The following is a 24533-nucleotide window of genomic DNA, read 5'->3' as shown; positions in this document are numbered from 1 at the left end:
AAACGATAGCGTACAATTTGAAACGATGAGGACGACTGACAATAATGTAACGGCTTCCTCCCGATTAATGGTTAACAGACCTGTTTTTAACAAGTCAAATAAGATAAAATAGTAAAACATGTAAACAGGCAAACTGAGCAGGAACCGTATTAATGTGTGCACAAGATTAAAAAACTTTTTTTCTGTAGTTCATAAACTCTGTTTGTTTGTGGTATCTAAATGCACCCTTACAGGAATACGTTTGATAATTCTGCTGACTTTATCCATCTCTTATCGTGATGGCATTTTAGTAACATTTTTTACTAAATGTTCCTTCCGGCTTTTTTCAGATGTGACATTTACAGAAAAAGCAACAACGCTGAGTAACATCTTCAAAAAGGAGAGAGACAGAGTCCACTCGGCTTAATTAATGATTGCTGTCATCTAAGAAGATAAACGTGTTCAGAATAAATTAAAACTTTCAGTCAAATACTGTAAACAGTTCAGAGTCCTGGAGGACACAAACACTGTTCCAACATGCTGGACACTTCAATACTGCAGCACGAGCCTGTAAATTCTCCATTAGTTTAAATCAGCAGACCCTGAGATCACGGTTCAAAGCAGAAAAAACAAAGATCGGCACCCTGCACATACTGCAGCATTTCAGTAACTAAAAACCAGAAAAGTTCCTGCAAGAGCTCCTCCTAAACTGCCACCATGGTAAAAAAAATAGAAACAAACAGATGTATGTTTTTGTTTTTATCTGGATGGGTTAACAACACTGCCGTTTGTTAAAGACAAGAAATTCTTTCCTTTTAAAACAAAGCCTGGATGTAATTTGATAAAGTTAGTTAGCTTTCTAACACTCATCCAGATGTTAGTGGTGGGGCAGTGCTGAGAAAGCACAAATAGTTTGGTTTGGTTAAAATAACCTGTAGCATTAATCTTATTGCATATTTTATAGTCCATTTAAATAACTGTGGAGGAGGACAGTCTGGTGCAATCTGGCCGCTGCGTTGTATGACAGCGCACAGATCTAATCAGGTATATCAACGGGTATACCTTTTTAATCCATCTTAAAGGACGTTGCCATCTGCGACTGATTTACTTATGGACAATCCTGTGGCTCTTATTTTGAAAGTTCAGTGTCTATCTGCTCTACCTTTATTCTGTCATCACTACCAGCCGGCTCTCTGGTTATGATGCTATTCTGGGAGTTCTGTAGTTGCTTCTCCAGAGAGTCTCTCATCCAGCTGTCTGACTCCACCTAACTGGACTGAAGCCCTCAACAGAGTCCATCTGCAGAACCTGCACCATGTCAAGAACTGGCTTCTGTACCTCTATATGAAGCTCACCAAGAGCAGAACGAGGATAGCTGCCGCAAACTGATGTGTAAGACGGTGGATTTGGAGCTCAACCACCACTGGATGAGAGACTCACTGAAAAGGCAGCTGGTTTTATTACTCAATGATTTGTTGTTACAAAGATAAAAATTGTGAACAGGAAGAAGTAATGGTATTACTTCTCCCTTGTCACAAGAAGTCACCACAGCAGGTAGATGCCTTTCCTGAACCAAACCCAATGGGATAAGCGTCTCCTTCTGGGATCTTTCACCTGGTAGGCGAACCACTGTAAACCACGATACCAACTAAACCACTTGATAGTTTAGTTAAGAAAAAGTCTGTACAGATAAGGAACGTGCATTCTTCACCAGCTTTAAACCTTTGTTCACATGTAATGCCATATTCCACACTTTGCTATCAGTTGTGTACAAATCGGTGGCTACTCATGAGTTCCTCTGAACTTTCATACAACTGAGCTCAACAAACAATAACTGTCAGTCAGCAGAGGAAACTCATTTTTCCTCCAAAGTGATTTAGTGCATCAGAAATCTACGGTGTGTTTATTTTTGTTATTCAGTTCATCTGTGCCATATCGGACCGCAAGACCCTACAGCGGATAGTGGGAACAGCAGAGAAGATCATCGGGGTCTCTCTCCCCTCTATTGAGGACATCTACACTACACGCTGTATTCGCAAAGCCACCAGCATTGTGGCCGATCGGCTGGTCCTGGAGGAACGTTGTTTCGTTTCACTGTGAACTAAATGTATATGGTTGAAGTGACAATAAAAGCCAACTTGAAATTGAACTTGTGCGTCAAGCTGACTGCTGTTAATCGTACCGATCAGGCACAAAAGTAAAAGCAGATAGGAATGATGCTGTCAATCCGAAAGTCCACCACAAGCTGAAAGAAACAACTCTAAATGCTCTAAAAGAACAATAAATGTTTTTCCACAAAAAAGCAAAACCAAAGGCTCTGAGCCTGGCCTTTTAACGGCTTCACCTACTTTGGAGTTTTTTAAAAACTTCAATACTAGCGTTTTATCTTTCCTGACTTTGTTTAACTTTACTTTTAAATAACCCTTTAATCTCTGGGAAATAATAAAATCATCTTCAGTTTTAGTTTTTTCTTGAGCAAAATACATAGAAGACAGCAGATGCATCCAATAAATTTCTCCCGAGTAGGCTGACTCAGTCAAAAAGGCTCACTGTCTGGTGATATATCTTAATCTTAATCTTAACTCCTATTTATGACTTCCTACCAAAGAATGATGATGGGAGAATCTTAATTCTCACTCACTATGTATTAATAGACCTCTCTGCATTGAATCATATCTGTTATTAACCTCTGTCTCTCTTCCACAGCATGTCTTTTATCCTGTCTTCCTTCTCTCACCCCAACCGGTCGCAGCAGATGGCCGCCCCTCCCTGAGCCTGGTTCTGCCGGAGGTTTCTTCCTGTTAAAAGGGAGTTTTTCCTTCCCACTGTCGCCAAAGTGCTTGCTCATAGGGGGTCATATGATTGTTGGGCTTTTCTCTGTATCTATGAAGCGCCTTGATCCAGAGCATCGTGATGAACAAGAGGTCAAAGGTGACAAAGAGGCAGAAAGTCCTCCTCACATCCGAGATGCATTTCTTCTCTCCGATGTCGTACGCCTCCAATCTCACAGAAACGGCCGGGGAGTTGACAGACCCCATGCCTGTTCTGACAGGGATCTGTGAGTAGCTACCGCTGCTCTTATATGCATTCCTGTTATTTGGTGGTGGGGGCAAAAAAAAAAAAAAAAAGAGAGCCTCTGTACCCGAGTCTTGGGTACAGCCTGAGCTCTGTGTTCTTTTGAGCTGAAATGGAGAGGCTTTGATCAGTGGATGAGCTCGATGGCGGTTCACTGTCACCTGGATCATGATTGGATGCTCATGTTTATAGTTTTATCTTTCTTTGTAAAGTCAGCTGTTCTGCTGCTCTGTATGTGATTGGTCAGATGCCCCCAACGCCACCCCTTTCATGTAAACAGGCTAGTAGCTAAAATGGGAAACCCTGGTTTACCTTATAGAGTTGATAACTAGCGTCATGTGATCACTTAGTCTGATTAACAATGTTGGGATAAGTTAATCAAGATAACAGAAAGATTTCTTGAGTATGATGAACAATGAATTTAACTCCTAAATATGACTTCCTAACACAGAATGTGATGACGTCATACGCTTTGTACTTTGATGTGTGGTGATTGGAAGTGTCTGTGTGGTGCAGCCTGGACAGACCAGACCAGCTGCACCACACAGACACTTCAAACCTCACCCGAGGACAAAAAGCACAAGAACAACAACAAAAAAAGAAAGAAAACAAACCTTAGAAACATGCAGGGTTACAGGAGAAGCCAGTCGTGCAGAGGTGAGCCTGTGCGAGTCTGAATTTAACTCCTATTTATGACTTCCTACCAAAGAATGATGATGGGAGAATTTGGATTTATTTATTAACATATTTATTACGCATTAGTTTTATGGGTCTGTTCCACTTAAGGTCAGATTGGTGTCTATGAACCAAAATGAGTTTCACACCAAGACTAAACTCGTGTCATGGTTTGCATTATGCAGTGGTTACAGTGGTGACACTTATTAGACTCTGAAGTCTGTGCACCAGTTTTTCAGGGTCCTATAGGTGCAATTGTTGCGACCACTGTAAATGTGACACCATCACAGAAAAATTGTATAAAATCAGAAGAAGAAAGAGAACTCTAATATGATGGCTGCACACCAGCTGGATCATTATAACAACATCACATCACATGAGTAACTTCAACATGACGAGACTTCAAGGACTCCAACAATGTTCATACAGTGAGGATAAATAATGTTTTTTATTATTTATTATAAAAAGGACACAATATAGATATATAAAATGCAGCCAGAACTCCAATAACTAACATGTCCATTAATTTGACACGTTGGTTTATATATAATTTCTTTTTCTCTCTTAGCTTTTCAGCTCCACATTTTTGCCATTTCTTCCACAGTCAACTCTTTTCTACAAGCTGAGCACACAGTGAAGGTAGGGGAGGGCTGGTGGCATTAAGAGATTTGATTGGGCAATCTAGGGGCCAGTTAGTTCTTTCCTTTGGTGAAAGTTGGGCTCTTCAATTCAGCATGGTACAACTCCAAAGATTCTGCAACATCAAACCCTCTGTCTGCTAATATTACATCCAGTTACAAGATGAGCTTCCCGACCCCCTGAACTACGGATGCCCTACATGACTGTTAGGACAACTTATGTATTGCAAGTATGCAGTACTAAGAATAACTTGATGTTTCTGACTTTGCATTATGAATTGTTTACCCACTGACAAACATTTCAAGTTCTACTAAATTAAAAAACAATTTGTGGTAACCTGATTATGATTCAAAAAGAATAATTAACAACACAGAACTGGAGAAACTTTCCAACAACTTGAAGTGCAAAAACACTGAGGTGCAGATGTTAAAGCAGCAACTAGAGAAAACAAACAAAGACCTGCAGTGTACACTTCAAGAACTCGAGAGAAGTCAGCAGCTACAAGACGCACACAACAAATTACAACACAGTTATACAGAGATGCACGAGGCAAAGCTTATGCAGGAGGCCAAATGTAAAGAACTGAAAGAAAGGCTCGAAGAAAAACAAGCCAAATTAGAAGAAGTGGAGACAACATGCAGGAAACTCGAGAAGGAAAATACACAAACAATTGATGAGTTACGAACCCTCATCCTAGAGAAAAAAGTGCTCGTGGAAAAGATGATGGAAAAGAAGAAAAAACGCTTCCGCTTCTTCTGGAGAAAGAGCACTCCTGCTTTTTCTGCTTTTTCTACTTTTTCTACTTTTCCTTCTGCTGATGTCACCCCGTCTTCCTCCTCCACCGTTGCATCGTAATTTTCACCTTAACTCCTAACACCTGTCCCATCCCCCCCCCCCCCTTTCTCTTTCACCCTCACCCCCCAACCAGTCCCGACAGTTGACTGCCCCCTCTAGAGCCTGGTTCTGTCATAGGTTTCTTCCTTTAAAGGGAGTTGTTCCTATCCACTGTCGCACCCAGTGCTTGCTCAGAGGGCATAGTTGGGGTTCTCTCTCCTCTATCTCTTTCCTCCTTTCTATCCCTTTCCTTTACCCTCTTCTTTACCCCCCACCCCTCCCCCCTTTTCTATTCCCCCGCTTTTCTATTTCCTTAATAATTTAATAATAAACACAATTGGCTACATTTTAAATGTGTCTGATCAACGTCTTCATTCAAGAATGAATTGTCTTTCTCACGGAGTCATGTGTATTTTGTGTTTTCCTCGGGCTGGTGATCCCCGCGGTCGTTCAGCCCCGGAGTCCAGAGTTTTAGTGTTTTAATCACATTTAGTGTTACATTTCAGATCACCACAATAGGATATCCATAATTTAGGATTCAGGCATTTGTTTTAGCTCAATATCGTAATCATTCTATGACTGAGTAGTTTACAGAACCTTCAGTCTGCAGCAATAACTTCTGTTGGAGCTATTTGTTCTTATTTTTTATTATTTTGAAATTAGTTAAAGTTTGTTGTTAGTTTACTTATATTTTGGGGTTTATTTACAAGTTTATTTGTAGGTTAATATTTCTTTCAATGTTTTGTTTGTTTGATGTTACCTTGTTAAATTAGTCAGTAAAAGCTGTAGGGCCATTTTGTTTCTATAAATAAAGAGACTGGTATAGGACTAGCATGCACTGGGGTGAGCCTATGGTTTTTTACTAGAGCAGGAGAAGCAGCAGGAAGTAACTAAAAATGGATCTTGTTATTGCTTGCCAAACTGGATAAAATAAACCATAAAAACGCAACTTTAAAGTTTGGACAGTGGACAGTGGAACATGCCAACGCCCTCTGTGGAAATGTTTGTTCACTGCAATCATGTTTGCGCTTTATGCTATGGATTCTCAGTGTGCTGTGCATCTTTATAATGTTTGAAATAATCCAAGAGGACAATAAAAATGTCGGATATTAAGAGTAAACAAGAGAGTAAACAAGAGGATGACACTCAGATGCAAGCAGAGAAAAGAAGCATCAAATTTACGCCAAAAGGTTTGGATTTGTATATAAAGACATGCCAAGAAAAGCGGAGTTCAATGTGTAAGCAAGCATCTAAGTACATGGCGAAAATTTAATGACCTCACATGAGAAGGTTAAGGAAGTGTCTTCGGAATTTGGGAAGTTTATTAAATGCTATCAAGATGCAAACGCTTTGCAAGAATCCTTTTTAAGTTTGCCACTGCCAGAAGATGAAGTGAAAAGGCAAAGCGCACATTTTCAGTCTAAGGTGACAGCATTCTCTGTTTTTATGGACAAAGTAAAGGTTTGGTTGCAGCAAGCAGGCGAGCCGTATACTGAACAAAGCAATACTGCTCTTAATGATCAAGCTGTTGAAAGTTTGGATGAAATAAATCCTGAAGACAGTGTCTCTAATATCTCAAGTGTAAAGCCACCTTCGAAAACATTGTCACAGCAAAGTCGAATTTCATCAACATCTTCCGCACGCATTAAAGCTGCGGCTGACAAGGCAGCGCTCAAGGAGCGACTCGCTGCATTAAAGAAAAACATTCTATTGAAGCGCAAGAGGAAAAACTGAGAAAAGAAAAGGAGAAATTATCCTTGGAAACAGAGTTGGCAGCAACTAAGGCAAAGCTTCGTGTCTTAAAAATAAACTCAGTTTGTAGCTCTGAGCGTTCTGATGGAATGAACTCTTATTTTGAAAGAGGGCACGTACAAGAAGCGCCTAATTGAAATCCTTGTGCTCAGTGCTTTAAGTGGGCCGGTACGCGCCGGTACTCAGTACCGCCACTTCTAAATATAGCTCTTGAGAGTACCGCCACCTCTCCATGCGCCCAGAACGTGCTTTTAGCGTACCGGTACTCTCATTTGCACATCTGTTATAATCGTTTGGCTGCGCTGCCGCTTTTCAGAGCGCCCTTCACAAGCACGATTCCTAATTCGTCCCACCGAGAGCAGAGACTACATTACCCATACACCAATGTGTTTTACAAGTGAAAAGCGCATGCGTCGCTTTTGCCGCTGTCATGTCAACAACTCAACGTGGTCCGGAGAGGGTGTGTAAAACGCGCAAACAGCTGCTCGGTTAAAATACAAAAACAATGAACACTTAATATGCTCTCCTGGCTTCAGACTCTGAGTAGTAAAAGAACAAGGTCAGAATCAGAGGACTCGCTGGCTGACACCCCACCAAGCCAGAATGATATCGCTGCAGGTCAGACGCAAGCTAATGAAAGCTGCACTAGTGCCGCAGCCGCGGACGACGGCACTTTTTGCGACGACGAGGACGAGAATGACACCATTTCTACCGATGACAACAGCCGCGTTAGCGAGCATGAGTGGCCAGAATGTTGGTCCCAAGCACAAGTCCGGTATTTCTCCACAAATTACAAGTGGCTGATCAGCAGAAATCAAAAGTTGGGTTGTAGTGTGTGTAGTCGATGACCTGGATGACTGAGAACCTTCACAGACATATGTGTGTAGTCAAGTTTGTGCTCGCGTGGACATGCAGCAAGGGCAGAGAGTGTCGCAGGAGTGGAGTGGGTGCTTAATCTCGTCTTTTGGAAGGGACAAGGCTGCACAACAAAACTCACTACGAAAGAAAATAAAAGAGCACAGAGACTCAATTTATCACAAGAAAGCAGTTGAAATAAAAGAGAAGGCAACACAAAATACAATGCAAAAACACATTGAAGATATGAGAAAGGCTGACTACGCTTCAACTTGCAATGTGTTTAGAACAGCTTATAAGATTGGCAAGCATGGGCGTCCCTTTACAGACATGCCAATAGATGTCCAGTTGCAAGTCTTAAATGGTGTCAAGATGGGCAGAGTTTTGCACTCTAATAACTCGTGCAAATATACTGGATCACATTGCAGCTGAAATGAAAAAGAAGGTAGTCAATGACATAGTGATGAATGAAAGAAAATTGTGTGTGCTCATTGATGAATCCACTACAATAAGTGGAAAGTCTGTGCTTGTCGTGTGCCTGCGGTCAGCTATTTCCAGTGAAAATCCAGACACAATATTTTTTGAACTGATTGAGCTGCAGGGGACCACAGCAAAGGACATCACTGAAGCACTGTTAGGATGTCTTCATAATAATGGCTTTGACCCTCACTACCTACAGGAACATTTGTTGGCATTTGCTTGTGATGGAGCCTCAGTGATGCTTGGGAGAAAAGCAGGAGTTGCTGCGCAGCTTTGTTCCAAATTCCCTTACCTGTTTGTCTGGCATTGTTCCAATCACAGACTGGAACTGGCAGTTTGTGATGTTTTGAAGGAGGTAGGAGGAATCAACCACTAATATTCTTAGATCAGCTTTACTCCCTCTACCATGCATCACCAAAAAACCAAAGGGAGTTAACCGAGAGTGCTCACAATGTTGGACAACATCTCCTTGTGATAGGCCGTGTTTTATCAGTGCGTTGGGTTGCTTCAAGTGAGAGAACAGTGAAAGCAGTATGGGAGAACTACCAAGCTCTGCAGGTACACTTTACAAGTGCTGCTGCTGATAGCAGCAGGGACTCAAGAGAGAGCAAAATACAAATTAGTTTATAATTTATTTTATGTACATTTTGTTAAAAAAAAATTTCAATACCTTTTTGCACATTTTATTTATGTTCAGTAGCTTTTTCTAGCTCAAGCAAATCCACAAACTAATAAAATGATTTATTATTTTGTATAAGGTTGTCTGTTGACTGTTGTATATAAAACCCATTCAATATAGTTGTTGTTACCTCAGGGGAGGCGGAAAAAAAATAGAGTACCGGCACCTCTTTTGGGCCACTTAAAGCACTGCTTGTGCTGATACATTTGTTCCGGCAGAAAGAGATTACTCTGGTACAAATTCTGCATCTGAATCACAAGTAATCATACCTAGACAAAGTCAAAACCAACATCAGGTGGATGAGGTGATGGTAAAAGTTGATGATTCAGCTCAAGTGACGCAGCAAACACAGCCTCAGTCTCCTACTTTGACTGAGAATTGCACGAAGGAGATTGTCAATATTATGCAAAAACAAAATGACATCACTACTTTGCTTGTAAAACAAAACTTATCTTCTGTCCTTCCAGCTAGAAACATCCCTATGTTTGATGGAGACCCTTTACAGTACAGATCATTTATGAATGCCTTTGAAAATGGAGTGGAAGCTAAAACTGATAACTGGAGCGACTGTTTGCATTTTTTAGAGCAGTTCACTAGGGGGCAGCCTAAAGACTTGGTGCATAGTTGTCAGCATTTACCTCCTGAGCAGGGCTATTCCACAGCCAGATATCTTCTTGGAGAACATTTTGGGAACGGAAATAAAATTGCCTCTGCATAGATGGAGAGGATTGTGAGTTGGGCACCTATTAAAAGTGAGGATGTGAAAGGTCTACAGTCATTCTCTCTTTTTCTTCAAGGATGTTCGAATCTAACACAGCAAGTTGTTTATATGAAGGAGTTGGATTTGCCCTCAAATATGAGAATGATTGTTATGAAACTTCCATACAAATTGAGGGAAAAATGGAGAGTTGTTGCCTATGAACTGCAGGAACAAAATGGTCACAGAGCAGTGTTCACTGATCTGGTTGCCTTCATAATAAAACAGGTGAAAGTAGCATAAGATCCAGTGTTTGGCAACATCCAAGACTCACAATCTGGAAGCAGCTTTAAAGTTTCAAGTTCCACCAAGCAAAGAAAAAAGGGAAGTAGTTTTGCCACTAATGTCAGTACGGTTCCAGGAGTCGAAACTCAATCAACTGGAAGCAGAACAAATTCCACTGTTCTGCATAGTTGTTTGTTTTGTTCACACAGCAGTCATTTACTAGAGAATTGTAAGCAGTTTAAAGCTAAAATGCATCGAGATAAGTTGACTTTTATCAAGGAAAGGGGAATTTGTTTTGGTTGTTTAAAAGTTGGTCACATAAGCAAAGACTGTAGGAGTCGTTTGAGACACAGCAGCTGAGCAAATGATCATTTCATGCTGAAGACATCCTCAGACAGAATTAAACACATACATAAACACAGCCTGGTGCCAATAACACAGCTAATGACACTGCTGTATCACTGGCTTTACTGATTAAAGACCATATCTGAAGGAAATCTTTGAACACAACAGAAAGTGACCTTTTAAACCTGCGACACTGATGCTGCATTCAAGGACCATTAAAAACATTTTAAAGGACTTAAGAACATGAAGAAAATGTGACTTGTTTCTCTGTAATGAAGCTGTTTTAGTGAAGAAAGTTGAAAGGTCACAGAGCGACTGCTGAATCTTCTGCTCTAAACATGAACTCTGAACTTTGTGATGCTTCAGGAGGAAAACTGCTTCAGTTATTCTCTCAGATTAGTTTCATATTTTCTGCATCAGATTTGAGTGAGATCCTGGAATGAAGACAGAAGAAAAGACTTTGTTCAAAGTTTGATTTATAGTCAAACCTTCCAGTTTATTCACACAATAAAACATCAACACAATATATGAATTCATTCATTAAAATCACAGTTTTTCCTCATTTGTTTGATGATTTTGACAAAAACAAACACAAACACACACACATGGTCTGCCATACTCATAAAGAGAAATGTCGACATTTTTCAATACAAATATTCCAGAAACATTTAGAGGATAGAGAAGTTTACATTTTCATGTGGAGAAATATTTTAGTAAATCAAAATGATGATGAGCAGTGATAGCCTCCATAAACAGTCACAGGAAAGATCTCCTTTAAAAACTCAGAAACATCAAGAGAACAACTAGAAGATGTGGAGGTACCACCCATAATGTTTGACTGACAGCTGATCTCTGTGCAGAAATGATGGAGAGAAAATAAAATGAAACTAAAATACAGATTTAAACCCACAATATGAAAGACTTCAGTCTATTTCACTTTAATCAACTCAGCAGTGGCTCCAACACAATAAACCAACAGTCCAGCATAGAGCGGCTGAGTGAATGTGGTCTGGACTCTGTGGAGGAGAGTCATGGTTTCAGAGACGCTGTAGAAGGACAAAATACCTGCTCTGTGATCCAGGTACACTCCTACTCTGGAGGAACGAGGACCTGAGACAGGAGTTTGGATGTTGTTGTACCAAAATGTATAACTGTTGTTGTTAAAATCTAATGACCAAGATTTGTCATTACGTCCAAATCTACATTCATTACCCCCTCCTTTTCTGCTGATATTCTTGTATGCGACTGCTACATAAACTTCTCCTCCTCTCCACTCCACCTCCCAGTAACAACGTCCAGTCAGACTCTCTCTACTCAGGACCTGAAACCAGTCAGTGAATCTGTCTGGATGATCAGAATAAGACTTTCCAAATAAATTGAATGTTGCTTTTCTGTTCCCCTCTGATAATAACAGGTGTTTGTTTGCTGTGTTTGGATCCAGTGTGATTTCACATGAATATTTTAAGAATCCTTCTCTGGTCTTTGGCTCTGATTGTGACAGTAAAACATCCACTTCAGTGACTGTCAGTGAGATGTTTGTCCATTCCTCTCTCAGAATGTCCTGTAGTTTATCTCTGACCTCTGACACAGCTGCTGTCACATCCTCAAAGTAGCTCAGAGGACGGATATTGATGCTGGATGAGTCTGTAGACTCACTGAGTGCTGACAGTGAGGGGTAGTTGTGTAGAAACTGGATGTGATCCTCTGTGTGTGAGAGCTGCTTCAGCTCAGCATCTTTCCTCTTCAGCTCAGTGATCTCCTGCTCCAGCTTCTCCTGAAGCTCTTTGACTCGACTCACTTCAGTTTCCTGCTGGGATCTGATCTGCTGCTTCACATCAGAGCTTCTTTTCTGGATGAGATGGATCAGCTCAGTGAAGATCTTCTCACTGTGCTCCACTGTTTGATCAGCAGACTGATTGATGGCCTCCACCTCCTGTTGAAGCAGCTTCACATCTTTCTCTCTGTCCTGGATTCTCTGCTGGATGTTTTGTCGACTCACCTCCAGCTCTCTCTGCCTCTCAGTCCTTTCTGCTGCAGCTGAGACTGTGTCGTGGCCTTTATGTTCATCCACAGGGCAGAGATAACAGATACTCTGCTGATCAGTACGGCAGAACATCTTCATCACCTCATCATGACGAGAGCAGATGTTCTCCTGGAGCTTCTTGGAGGGCTCCACCAGCTTGTGTCTCTTTAATTGAACCACATCATAATGAGGCTGAAGGTGTTTCTCACAGTAAGAGACCAAACACACCAGACAGGATTTCACAGCTTTTAGCTTCATGCCAGTGCAGAAATCACAGGCCACATCTTCAGGTCCAGCATAGCAGTGATCAGCAGGAGCAGCTTGGAGTCCAGTCTTCTTCAGCTCCTCCACTAAATCTGCTAACATGGTGCTTTTCTCCAGGACAGGCCTCGCTGTGAAAGTCCTCCGGCACTGAGGGCAGCTGTAGATTTTCTTCTTTTCCTCTTCATCCCAGAAGCTTTTAATACAGTTCATGCAGTAGCTGTGTCCACAGGGAATAGTCACCGGATCCTTCAGTAGATCCAAACAGACTGAACAGCAGAATTTTGTTTGATCCATTTGATTCATGTGCTGTGCCGTTTCACTGTCTCTCAGTGACTGTCAGACAGTTTCACTTCCTCTGAACAGAAACAACCTCTGTGCTCTGAAGGGAAACAGATCTCTGCTCTTGTTCACCTCCTACAGGAAATGAGGCTCACCAGCAACTGCATTTACACCATGTTGTTTAGACCCATCCTGATACAGACACATCTGTGAAGGGAGGCGCTAAAGAAATATTCTTACAGAGCAACCAAGAGCCAATCACATGATTCAGGGTGTGGTATGTTTGGTTACAGCATGCAGTAACAAGTCTGACCCAGGTAAACTGGTTTAACTGGTTTAAACTGTTAAAATTAGTTTCAACTGGGTCAGCCCAGTTAAACTTTTCTTGAGTTATGACAGTCAACACTCAGCGAGTTCATTTTATATTTCAAAAAGTTCAGCAAAGTTTAGGATGTTGTGATGAATAAAAATAAATCAAACTTTATATTTTGACATTTTCTAATCTTAGTTCATTCTCACACTTACAGAATGATGCATGGGAACAACTGACTCCACTAAATCAAACCTATGTTCAAATGAGATTATGATCATTAAATAGTAACAAATATTTAAATTTAGCAACAACAAATGCAGATCGGTCCACAGTGTTTAAAAAACAAACAAACAAACATTATTTTGTAGTTTTTCCTGTGTACACAGTCACAGTGGAGTTTAAATGAAAACTTTCAAGTTTAATTCAACGTTTTAGTAAAATTTTGCCTGAACTGTTTAGTAATTTTTCACAAAGTGTCCATGTCAGTAATTCATTCAAATGTATTTTGGTCTTAAACTGATCCAGTAAATGTAACTTTTTCTCACCTACTTAATCGAGTATTTTAGTTGTTTAACTGTCATTATAACTAAACTGAACATCCAAAGCTTTTCTCACTGCAGTTTTGTTGTGCAGTTATAGCAGCACTTTGAATCATCCACAGTTTTATAGAACTGTCTGTTGAATTGTTGTTTTGTTTGGTGCGATGCTTGCTTTTATTTAAATATTGATGATAATTTGATATATTTGATTATTTATTACTGGTGCAAACAATTCATTTATTCATGGTGCAAATATATAGTAGACTCAGGAGTTTAACTCAGTTTTCTTGGCCTTTGTTTATCGTTCATTTAAAATCTTAATGGGTAAATCAGAATCAGAATCAGAATACTTTATTAATCCCGAAGGAAATTAGGGTTAGAGCAGGCAGCACGCTAATGGCGCATGCACACTTACAAAGGAACCTTCTGACCAACTTTACACAAACATCACATTGGGGAGACATGTCAGAAAGGTAGGCTGATAGGAAAAAAACAACGAAAATACATAACATGAGGTAAGAGGAGGAGAAAAAAACCTCCACTCAGACTGAGCTCCTAGTGGGAGAACAGTTTGATAACAGAAAAAACACCTCAGCACAAAAAGCACATGACTATCAATACACCATAGAAACACAAGACAAGCAACAGGGGCGGGTAAAGGGTGAATGAGAGCCGGTGTAGACAGCGCATCCGGTCCTGCAGCATGTCTGCGCTGGTCCAGTCGACTGCCATCTGCCCCAGTAGGGCACAAGCATCGAAGGCGTTTGGAAAGGGAGGGGGGATCAGTGTGTGCATATCAGTGTATGTGTGTGTGTGTCCAGAGTTCAGCGGAGACAGTGTCCTTCACCCTGCTAGGCTAAGTAAACAGTCTTCCAGCCAACCCAGGTGGCCTTGCATGGAATGGGGGGAACAGTCTAAACAGTCGTTATCAGGGTGTTTTGTTCAGCTCCAGCCTTGAGACTGCAGCTGGCGCCGAAGGGGTCTCCGCATGAAGTGATGATGGTTTTTATTTTAGTGCGAACACCTCATATGAATTTCAAAGCTGTTCTAACAGTCCAACACTGGTCTCTCAATCTCCCGTTGGAGAGCCGTGAGCTTCTCCATGATGTTATCCAAACTTACGTTTCGTGATGTTGTCATTCTTTTTGCTCAAAGAGCAGGTTCTGAGAACTCATGACCGCAGTGCACTTCCCCAAGATGTGATCAATTTGCGCTCAAAGGTGTTAGTCGAGCTAGCCCCTCCAGATGTAATCCAGTTTTCCACTCAGAGGTCTTGTTCTGAGTATTCACGGCAGCCGTGCGTTCTCCAAGATCTTCTCCGTGCTGCACTCAATGAGCCCATTTTGAGAACCTCACGCCTCGTCCCATCATTTCAATCCCAGCGGGCAGCCTTGTGGGGGTTTGAACAGCCGGTTCCGCTTCCTTAATTCTTCGATAAGCCAGGGCCAAGCCAGCTCCGATCAGCAAGAACCCTGTTATCATGGTTCCGAATAGGTAGATATCTTCAGCAGTCAGGCTCAGCCGAGCCCAGACTTCTCGTTGAGAAGGGGTGTCAATTGCATTCAGAGACCAGTTGATCAAATCCATAATTCCTCTTTTAGGTTTTAGAGAACAGACTGTGAGAGAGTGTTCCAGGGAGAAGTAAGTAAAAACACAAGACAAGACAAGGACATAAGAAGCTAAGTAGGGAAGATAAGGAGAGGAGAGGAGAAAAGTGCGACCGCCTTCGCTGAGAGCCCTGTAAGTCTCTCTAAAGATCATCATAATTACATATGAAATTATATGTACAAATTATATGTTCCATTACACTATTAACAGCACAGATTATACAGCAAACATCAGATTCATGGATGGAGCCAGAGGCTGAATGACTGTTCAGTCCTCTTTAGGAAACAATCTTCATATGACGACAAACACGACAACAATCAGCTGTCAAACTGTACAAGAAGTTCACAGTAATGTAAAAGAAGTTATATCACTTTATTTTTAAATGTACGCACTCAGGGTCAGGACTGAAGACACTGATCGAGAAAATACTCTAAATATAAATATTCACCTAAACATTCAAAATTATTCAATTGCATGAAAAGAAATATGAACTCTCTACAATACTGGCTTCTGATTGGCTGAAAAAGCAGGTGCTGAACTTCAGAAGAGCTAAACCTGCAAAACTGTGTAAAACCAGAGTGGATGCTGCCCTCTGACCTTTCAGAAGTACGATCTTTTTATGAAGACAGAGGCAGAGTTATTATTCATCACTTTAAAGATGATATTCGTTATCTGTTCTTCACTCATTGTCTAGTAAAGTCCAGAGCAGGGGTCCCCAAACTTTTTCCTTCTCTGATGGGGGGCCAGGGTCAGTTTGTAACAGAAAAAGTGTGACGATCGCAGGTTTGCCGAAATGTAAACATTTATTGTTTTCCAGAAAGCCACACATAACCAAATATTAATAACCCTTTCCGAGATCAAATAACCCTCTCTGGGTTCTTAACAGAAAAAATTAACTTAGGAAATACTTAATAACACTATTTATGACATCAATAAATAATCAAATAACCCTCTCTGGGTTCTTCACAGAAAGAAAGTTTCTGTTGTGCCGTGCACAATCTTACGCTTCAGTTGTCAGAGCAGAATCTCTTAAATGACTCATATGAGCAGTCTCTCAAAGTTCTTGTGTTCTTTCCTTATAATCCAGTTTTGTAGGTTCCAGTAGGGTAGCCTAGTAGACACCACTGTTTGCTCTCTCTCACCAACTTCCCTCTGAAAACCACAAAGCAAGCAGGCTGAGAAACCGAACTAAGTGATACAGCACCTACACAGCACAAAACATTTTCACAAGCTTTTTTCAATGGTTGTGGAGATGGATTTTATCCCAGTAGATTTTATTATGATTCTATTTGTTTATACTCAGAATAACTCATTCAAGTCACAAAAGTGAGCTTACCTATGTACTGTATGTTCATCAGTGTGAACTGTGGGCCTGCATCTGGCCGGTGAGAAGTTGAGTGTCCGGTTCCATTCTAGTCACAGCCAGTCTCAAACACTGATGCAGATGTTCATCTGTCAATCTTGATCTCATCGGAGTTTTCATGAGTTTCATGCGTGAAAAGGTTTGCTCGCAGATATACGTGCTGCCAAAAAGTGTGGACATCTTCATTGCGTGGTTTTTATGTTAGGGTACGTGTCATTTGGGAGGGCGGCATAGAAGTCAAGGAGACTGTTGGGCTTGAATGCGTCTTTCAGAACATCAGAGTTCTGTAACTCGGCCAGCTCAAACTGATAAAAAGTAGGGCTGGGTATCGTCACTGATTTCTAGAATCGATTCAATTCCGATTCACAAGGTCCCGAATCGATTCGATCCCCGAATCGATTCTATTCGATTTGATTCAATTCGATTTGAATCTGGGAAATTTTGACAGTCAGAAATATTATAATTCAGATCAGTACATTTACATATTTTTGTATCTATAGGAAGGAAGCTGACACTTTCCAGACTTTATCAAAGGTGTGAGCATCACAGCAGATGCCTTTGTGTCAAAGTAGCTGAAGATAAAACACAGAAAAGGCGATTTTCCTGGCCTGGGATTTTATAAAAATATTCTGCAGTACATCAAAAACGAAAGAAAACCATTAATCAACATATGAACATTACCTCTGAAGTTACAGAGGTTTTATTAGAGACACGCTAAGCGTTTTGCATTTTGCATAATTTTAAGTTTAAGTTTGTTCAGTATTGAACGGCAGAAATTAGGTTTTCTTTTCGGAAGTATGTAAAACGAAAAAAAAAAAACAGCGTCCGACAGCGCTGTAAACAACGGTAGATTCGTGCCTAACAAGCAAGCGAATGATGAAGAAAACAGATTTTTAGACGGGAAACTGTTCTTGAAGTACAGAGAGAGAGAGAGAGAGAGCTGTGTATGAGGTGTGATTTTATTGTGGTGGAAGCAAAACAGCAAAAGTCAGAGTGAATTCATGACGATGTTTATGTGAAGCGTAGTTTGGATCTTCTTTTGCTGCTGGTTCGGTCAATATTGTTTGGAGAGAGATAAAACGAACAGCTTCAGAATCAGCGCAAAAAGGGCGTAAACACAAAGCGCGGACCCGCCGAAACATCAGAATCAGCGAGCTGTCGGCTTTCAGCCCCGACCGTGTCCGTGCAGTCGGTGAGAAAGGCGACATCTCACTGATTCTGATCCGACGGCGGGTCCGAGTTTTGTGTTTACGTCTTTGTGCAGAATCCGTGTTCCTGCTCTCATTTACTGTCTTAGCTGTTTGGTGGTTGTTGAAATTTTGTGAGGTTTCACCTGAGATTCTGGAATTTCGGGCAAAATAAATTTATATTGAAAAATCGATTCAGGATTTTAATGAATCGATTTCCACGTCAGAATCGATTTTAATCGATAAATCGATTATAAAAACCCACCCCTAATAAAAAGGCTGGGCTTCATCGATGTCGGCAACAAAGGGGTTTTGGAAAAGACGGATTTCTTTTGCATGAACATGTAGTTGACGGAAGCGCACACTGACCTCCGCCTTCAGCATTTCCAGTGCTTCCACACACTTTTCAGCTGGGAACAGGACCGCTGGGTTCTCTGCAGAAAGGTTTTGGGTAGCAGGGAGATGGGTGAAGTTGTGCTTTTTCACTTGTTCCAAAAGCAGCGCTAGTTTCAACTCAAATGCTTTTATGTGGGAATACATGTCGCAAATGAGTTTCCCCTGGCCTTGTAGCTGCAAGTCAAGGCCGTTCAGCATTTCCGTCACGTCTGTTAAAAATGCGAGGTGCCACTTCCATTCTGGGTCGATCAGCTCTGGGACCGTTTTGCCTTTTGAATGAAGAAATGCGTTAATTTCGGGTAGCAGTTCGTAAAAACGCCTCAAAACTCTGCCGCGGCTCAACCATCGGACCTCTGTGTAGTACAGCACATCTCCGTACGCAGATTCCAGTTCAGACAGGAATTGTTGGAACTGCCTGTGTTTAAGTCCATTTGCTCTGATGAAGTTTATGCATGATACCACAGCCTTCATGACAGAATCCCACTTCCACACTTTGCAGCAAAGCGCTTGCTGGTGAATTATGCAGTGGACTTGTAGAGGGGCGGTGAGACCCCGTTCTTCCATCTCGCGGTTCATGCGTCCTATTAGGCCCCGAGATGCGCCCACCATACAAGGAGCCCCGTCAGTCGTGATGCTAGCAAGCTTTGCCCAGTCCAGATCCAACTCTTCCATTGTTTGACATACTTTGTCGAAAATATCCTCCCCCGTCGTAGTGCCTTTCAGACTTTGGAGGGCTGCCAGCTCCTCACCCATCTCAAAGTTTGCGCTAACTCCACGAACAAAAATAAGAAGCTGCGCTGTGTCCTGCACGTCCGTGCTCTCATCCAGTGCTAATGAAAAAAAGTCAAATTCTTTCGTCTTTTGCTGCAGCTGGGCATATACATTACCCCCTATTTCTTCCACGCCTCTGGTGATTGTGCTCGCCGATAGACTCACAGCATTAAAGACATCTTTCTTATCGGGACACACCTCCTCCACAACAACATTCAAACATTTCTTGACAAACTCTCCCTCAGTGAAAGGTTTACCGTAGCTTGCTATCAGTTGAGCAACACGAAAGCTGGCCCGAACTGATGACTGGTTCAGCTGAGTTTGGCGTACAAATGCAGTCTGCTGAGCTAACAGTCCACTTTTTAACTTTGAGATTTTGTCTGTTCGCATTTGGCCTTGCAAGCTATCATACTTGTCTTTGTGACGGCATTCATAATGTCGGCGCAGATTGTATTCTCTGAATACCGCCACCTTCTCTTGACAGATGAGACAAACAGCCTTTTCTTTGCATTGAACAAAAAAATAATCGTGTGTCCACTGCAGGTTAAATACCCTGCATTCTGAAGCAATTTTTCTCTTACCTAACATTATTGCGTTCTGGGGGGGGGGTCACGTTCACTTTCTGGGCAAAGTGAGGTCGTAGTAGCAAAAATTTTTTTGGTGTGGTTCACAATTCAAATCAAATGAGCTTTATTAACATGAGGAAACATTTCCAGAGATTCAGTCGGGCAGGCCCACTACACCCCAGTGTGCTATGGGTGCATTAGTGTCGATCACGTGGCCAGACTGAAAAAATAATAATGCATCTCTAATATTGTTCAGGGGGCTGGGTCAAATGTGGAGGCCGTAGTTTGGGGACCACTGGTCCAGAGAATGAGACACATAATTTCAAAACATACAGCTGCATGTTAGAGATCACAGAGTTCTTCAGTCTTATGAGAACTCATGGAGACTAAATGTCAGACACATCAACAGTAAATGTCGTTCCTCCCCCCGTGAGTTTGTGTCCTCCACACTTGTTTACACAAACATCTGAGGTTTGAACAGTGTGCAAAACCACATGTTACAAAGCTGCTGAGCTACTGAATACTGGAATATTTCATTCAATATCACCATCTGACCAAAGGACAAACACAGAGAGGATTAGAGCGCCAAACTTTGTTTCAAACTGTTTCAGATTTTAGAGGCAAAAAGCAGAATTTCTACCTGGACAAAGAAATCAAAGCAGGAGCAAAACAAGCTTTTTACATTTATTCAAAGGCATTATGTGAATGTACTCTGAGCCACAGCCTCCTAAAGTAAAGACATTTTATCATCTAAACCAGACAGAGTCATGTTTTCAGCAGTGTCTGTATCCTCCATATAGACCATGCCATGGTCCACCTAGGGTGAGCAGGTGTCTGACTTTATGTGGGACTACACAGCGCTCAGTCCTTGTTTCCCTGTGCCACACACACATTGAGCCAATGTCCAGTTTTTTTATTGACTCTAGTTTCTGTCGATCGGTAGGCCCACAAAAAAACCCTGTACAGGAAGTAGATTTCATCTCTCTGATAAAAGGAGTTCTAATCCCTGATCCTATGAGTCTGACCCAGTAGATAATATTTATATGATCATATTTATGCCTTTGTTGTTTCACAAAGGGTTAAAAACATTCACAGGTTGGACTGTGGTTCTCCTTTTAGCGTCTCTGCTGGAATTTGAACTGTGAACCTCTTAGATCCAAACTTCTGAACTGCTCATCTCACAGAGGACAAAAGGGAAGAACCCCGAATCTCTTCTTCACCTCACTTTTATACCTGCTCACCCTTTCTCCCCCCTTCCCTCAGTGGACATCACATCTTCACACTTGGGCCAATCAGGTTGTTGACATTTGATCATCTGATGTCCACCCACACCTCATCTCTCTCTCTCTCTCTCTCTCTCTCTCTCTCTCTCTCTCTCTCTCTCTGATTTACAAGATTTAACACAAAGTTTAAACTTTAAAATCACTTCATTACATTTTCTTTGTTATTCTTAACACAGAAAATTCACATTCAAAAACTTAACACAGAATAAAACAGAGTAGCCAGTAGTGGGACATGGTTCCAGCAACTCTGATGGTGACGGCCCGTTTGAAGCTGAAGCTCCGGCACATGTGTCAAAAAATCAACACACTGCTTCAGAAACGCTGTGCTGAGGCTTGGTTTAGAAATATGATATACACATAATTATAATGATATAACTTATAGTATATTATATATAAACGTACCAGTCTGCTGGTTAATTACATAATCAGGTGGAGGCAGTGACCTCACAACCTCCTATAAGCTTTAAGTTAAGGTTACTTTATTTATACCCACAGGTAAATTTGCTTTACAGAACAATGATAGCATTTGGCCTCCCTTCACAAACACACACACCTAATGAAACCTGACAAAACACATATTTAGTAATTAAACAAAGTGAATCAAATCAAAAACAATTCTTATTGAGTTCAGTGACAGCAGCAGGGACAAAGCTGTTTTTATAATGCTTTGTCCTGCATCTTGGAACTAGAAACCTCCGTCCTGAAGAAAGAAGCTAAATCCACCCCGTAGAGGATGGGAACCATTTTTAAGGATTGATTAAGCCATCTGTGGTACCTGTTTAGAGTACAGGGAGTCTAAACAGGCCTGTGACTCATCTATCAGACGACTGGACCATCTCACTAACTAATTCAGTCAATTTTTCTCTGTGACAGAGGTCTGACTGAACCATGCCACCAAACAAAAAGATAAAACAGACTCAATAAAAGAACAAGAAAACAAAGTTAAAATCTTTCGGTCGATGTGGAAATGAGCAAGTTTCCTGAGGCAGTAAAGGCACTGGTGACCCTTTTTACAGACCGATGAAATGAAAAGAAGTCTTGCAAAAGTCCCTTTACTCTCTACATGTTTAATAATCAGATTTAGTCAAAAGCGCGTCCTGCACTCCTCTGTTGGGCCTGTACACAAACTGCATTGGATCCAGCTGATATTCAATCTCTTCCATAATCACATTTCTGATGATTTTTTCAAAGACTTTCATGACAACTCAGGTGAGGCAACAGGCCTGAAGTCATTCAGGACGTTTGGACGACTAGATTTAGGGACATGAACGACGACAGCTTCCTTCCAAAGCGAGGGCACATTTTGTATTTGAAAGGATTTATTAAAAATAACCTGAAATTTAGGACTGAGTTCTTTATCACAAGATTTAATTAGGCGGCACTAATGTTATCAGGGCCCTGGCTCTTGTTCACATTAACTGTATGAAAGGCCTTTTGGACATCGCTGAGTTCAGTGATGAAGTGTTGAGTATCTTTCAGTTTCTGTTTCAGTTCAGAAGAACTAAAACGAGCATAAAGCATATTCACATCTCTGTCTGACTTAAAACCGTCTACAATGATCTGACTGCTGCTCTGGGGATTTTGAAACCCTGATATGGTTTTCATACAAGTCCAGGCAGACCCAAAATTTTTTGCAGCAAATTTGCTTTCAAGAAGGTTTTTGTAGATCTGTTTTGCTTTCAAGAGCTCGATTTTCAAGTCTTTGGTGACTGCCTGAAAGTCAGTAACAGCCCCCTCTTTAAAAGCCTGTCTCTTTTTCCTTAAACAGGATTTGATGCATTTGGTGACCCATGGCTTATTGTTAGGGTACACTTTAGCACGCTTAAGGGGTATAATCATGTCTTTACAAAAAACTGCATATGAGCTAACATCCACCAAAGCATCAAGACTGAATAAAAACTTCCCAATCTGTAAATTTAAAACATTCCTGCAAGGTAAGCACAGATTCTTCTGACCACATGATTGATTGATGATAACATAATTTTTTCACCCCCCAAAAATTCATGTTCAAAGCAACATATCAGCCCGATATGACACAGAACTGTCACATGACATCAAACACAAGCTGTCAGCTCTGCAGAGTGGGCAATCATAATGAAGCAGTTCATTATAAGCTGCAGACTCAAGCTGCTCTTCATATATTTGTCCACCAGATGTCACCAAAGAGGACTGTGATGAAAGCTTCGAGTAATGAAGCGTTTTTCATTACAAGCTTGGCCAACTGACTACAATCTACAATAAACTAATATGGCTTTTCAATCCTCTCTTCAATCACTTGGTACCACCAGGAACCTTTAAATGGGCACTCAAGCTGCCTGGAGACTGTTTTGTCGTGCACATCAGAGAAACCACAGGTAAGACAATCTTATCCAAAAGGTCAGTGTAACAGTATTGTTTTCCACCAGCTTAACCAAACTTCCCACACTAACTGAAATTTCTTTTCCCAGGCAAACATTAAACAGCAGCAGCTGGAAAACTGGAAAACCTAAAGCCAAATAATCAATAAAACACAACAACGGCTTCAACCTAGTCTTTAATGATTTGGAAAAATGGTTATGACAGTCCAGGAAAAGGTGATTCAGGAATAGGTCAGTTCATACCGCTCTGTTGGTGCATCTGTTTATGTAGCTGTGTGTGTGCATAGATAAAAGACAGCATGCAGGCTGAGATGCAGGTGAAGGAAAAGGAGGCTGAACAACAGAAGAAGAGGATCAGGGAGCTGGAGCTGACACAGCAGCAGCTGGAAGTTGCCCTTAATATGGAGATCCAGGCTCGGCTGGAGGAGGAGAGGGCCAGACTGGAGCTTGAGCGGTAACAATGGATTTCTAACTCTTATTATGGCCCTTTATTATTTTATTTGTGATGGAGATCTGATATATCCATGAGAAGTATTAACATTTTCAGTTGCTTCTTCCCTTTTCCCCCTCCTTCCGGTTGCTGCAGGCTGAAGATGAAAAGAGGAAACATTTCCAGCTCCTCCAGGAGCAGCAACATACAATGCAAAACCTCAGCCCCATACAGGAGCTGTCAGATGGCAGTCCCGATGAGGACACCCCCTCAGCCCTCAACTCTGCCTCTCAGGAGCTCCAGGATCTGCAGGCATCTCGCCAAAGAAGCCACCAGCGTCTGGAGGTGAACAAGTTTGTTTTGACTGGCTTTGTGAGCAGCATCTTATTTAGTGCTCTTCTAAAACAACACTGATGAGGATGCCTGCATGATTTTTGTTTCCAGGAGGTTCAGGAGAGGCTGAGGAATGCCAGTCAACATGTACGGCACTGGAACATCCAGCTGAACCGACTGATGACCCCCATTACTCCTGCAGGTGCCGTATTCACTTTGCCCCTTTGCAGCACAGACTTCTGGAACAGAGTGTTAGTATAGTTAATAACAGTGTAGACCATATAATCTGTCAGATAATTGCATTAAAATGCTACAAAAGGCACCTACCCCCAAACATGTCAAGAGATTCATTCAGTGACTTGAATGAAAGAATCTGACTCACCTCAAGTTAATTAAAATGAAAACTAAATCTTATTATGATTTAAACACGGAAATCTTAAAATGAAAAATAACCGCATGCACAGTTGTTACAGGCTGCAAACATGTTTTATACTGCTTTGAAGTCTGGGACAGCATCATAAGAGGC

The 24533-nt window shown here is 41.4% G+C and overlaps 2 protein-coding genes and 1 pseudogene across 2 annotated transcripts; 1 reads left to right on the top strand and 2 right to left on the bottom strand.

Annotated features, from left to right (window-relative positions):
- The first annotated feature begins 7692 nt into the window (after positions 1 to 7692).
- Positions 7693 to 8895, top strand: LOC146368756 (E3 SUMO-protein ligase KIAA1586-like). Its single transcript, XM_084913584.1, is given in 3 exon segments — positions 7693 to 7729; positions 7817 to 8213; positions 8215 to 8895. Coding segments are annotated over 3 exon segments (885 nt in total). The 3' UTR covers positions 8666 to 8895.
- A 1917-nt stretch (positions 8896 to 10812) lies between these two features.
- LOC146368755 (tripartite motif-containing protein 16-like) lies at positions 10813 to 12976 on the bottom strand. The gene has a single exon (XM_084913503.1). The coding sequence runs from the start codon at positions 12883 to 12885 to the stop codon at positions 11224 to 11226; it is 1662 nt and encodes a 553-aa protein (XP_084769629.1). The 5' UTR covers positions 12886 to 12976; the 3' UTR covers positions 10813 to 11223.
- Positions 12977 to 18138: 5162 nt separating this feature from the next.
- On the bottom strand, positions 18139 to 19626 carry LOC146368754 (general transcription factor II-I repeat domain-containing protein 2 pseudogene; annotated as a pseudogene).
- Positions 19627 to 24533: the final 4907 nt, after the last annotated feature.

This window comes from Perissodus microlepis, chromosome 18, assembly GCF_051167445.1.
Source record: "Perissodus microlepis isolate ML-2025 ecotype Zambia chromosome 18, ASM5116744v1, whole genome shotgun sequence".
Lineage (NCBI taxonomy): Eukaryota > Metazoa > Chordata > Actinopteri > Cichliformes > Cichlidae > Perissodus > Perissodus microlepis.
The sequence above is the reverse complement of the archived record's forward strand: the minus strand, read 5'-3'. Positions and strand labels throughout refer to the sequence as shown.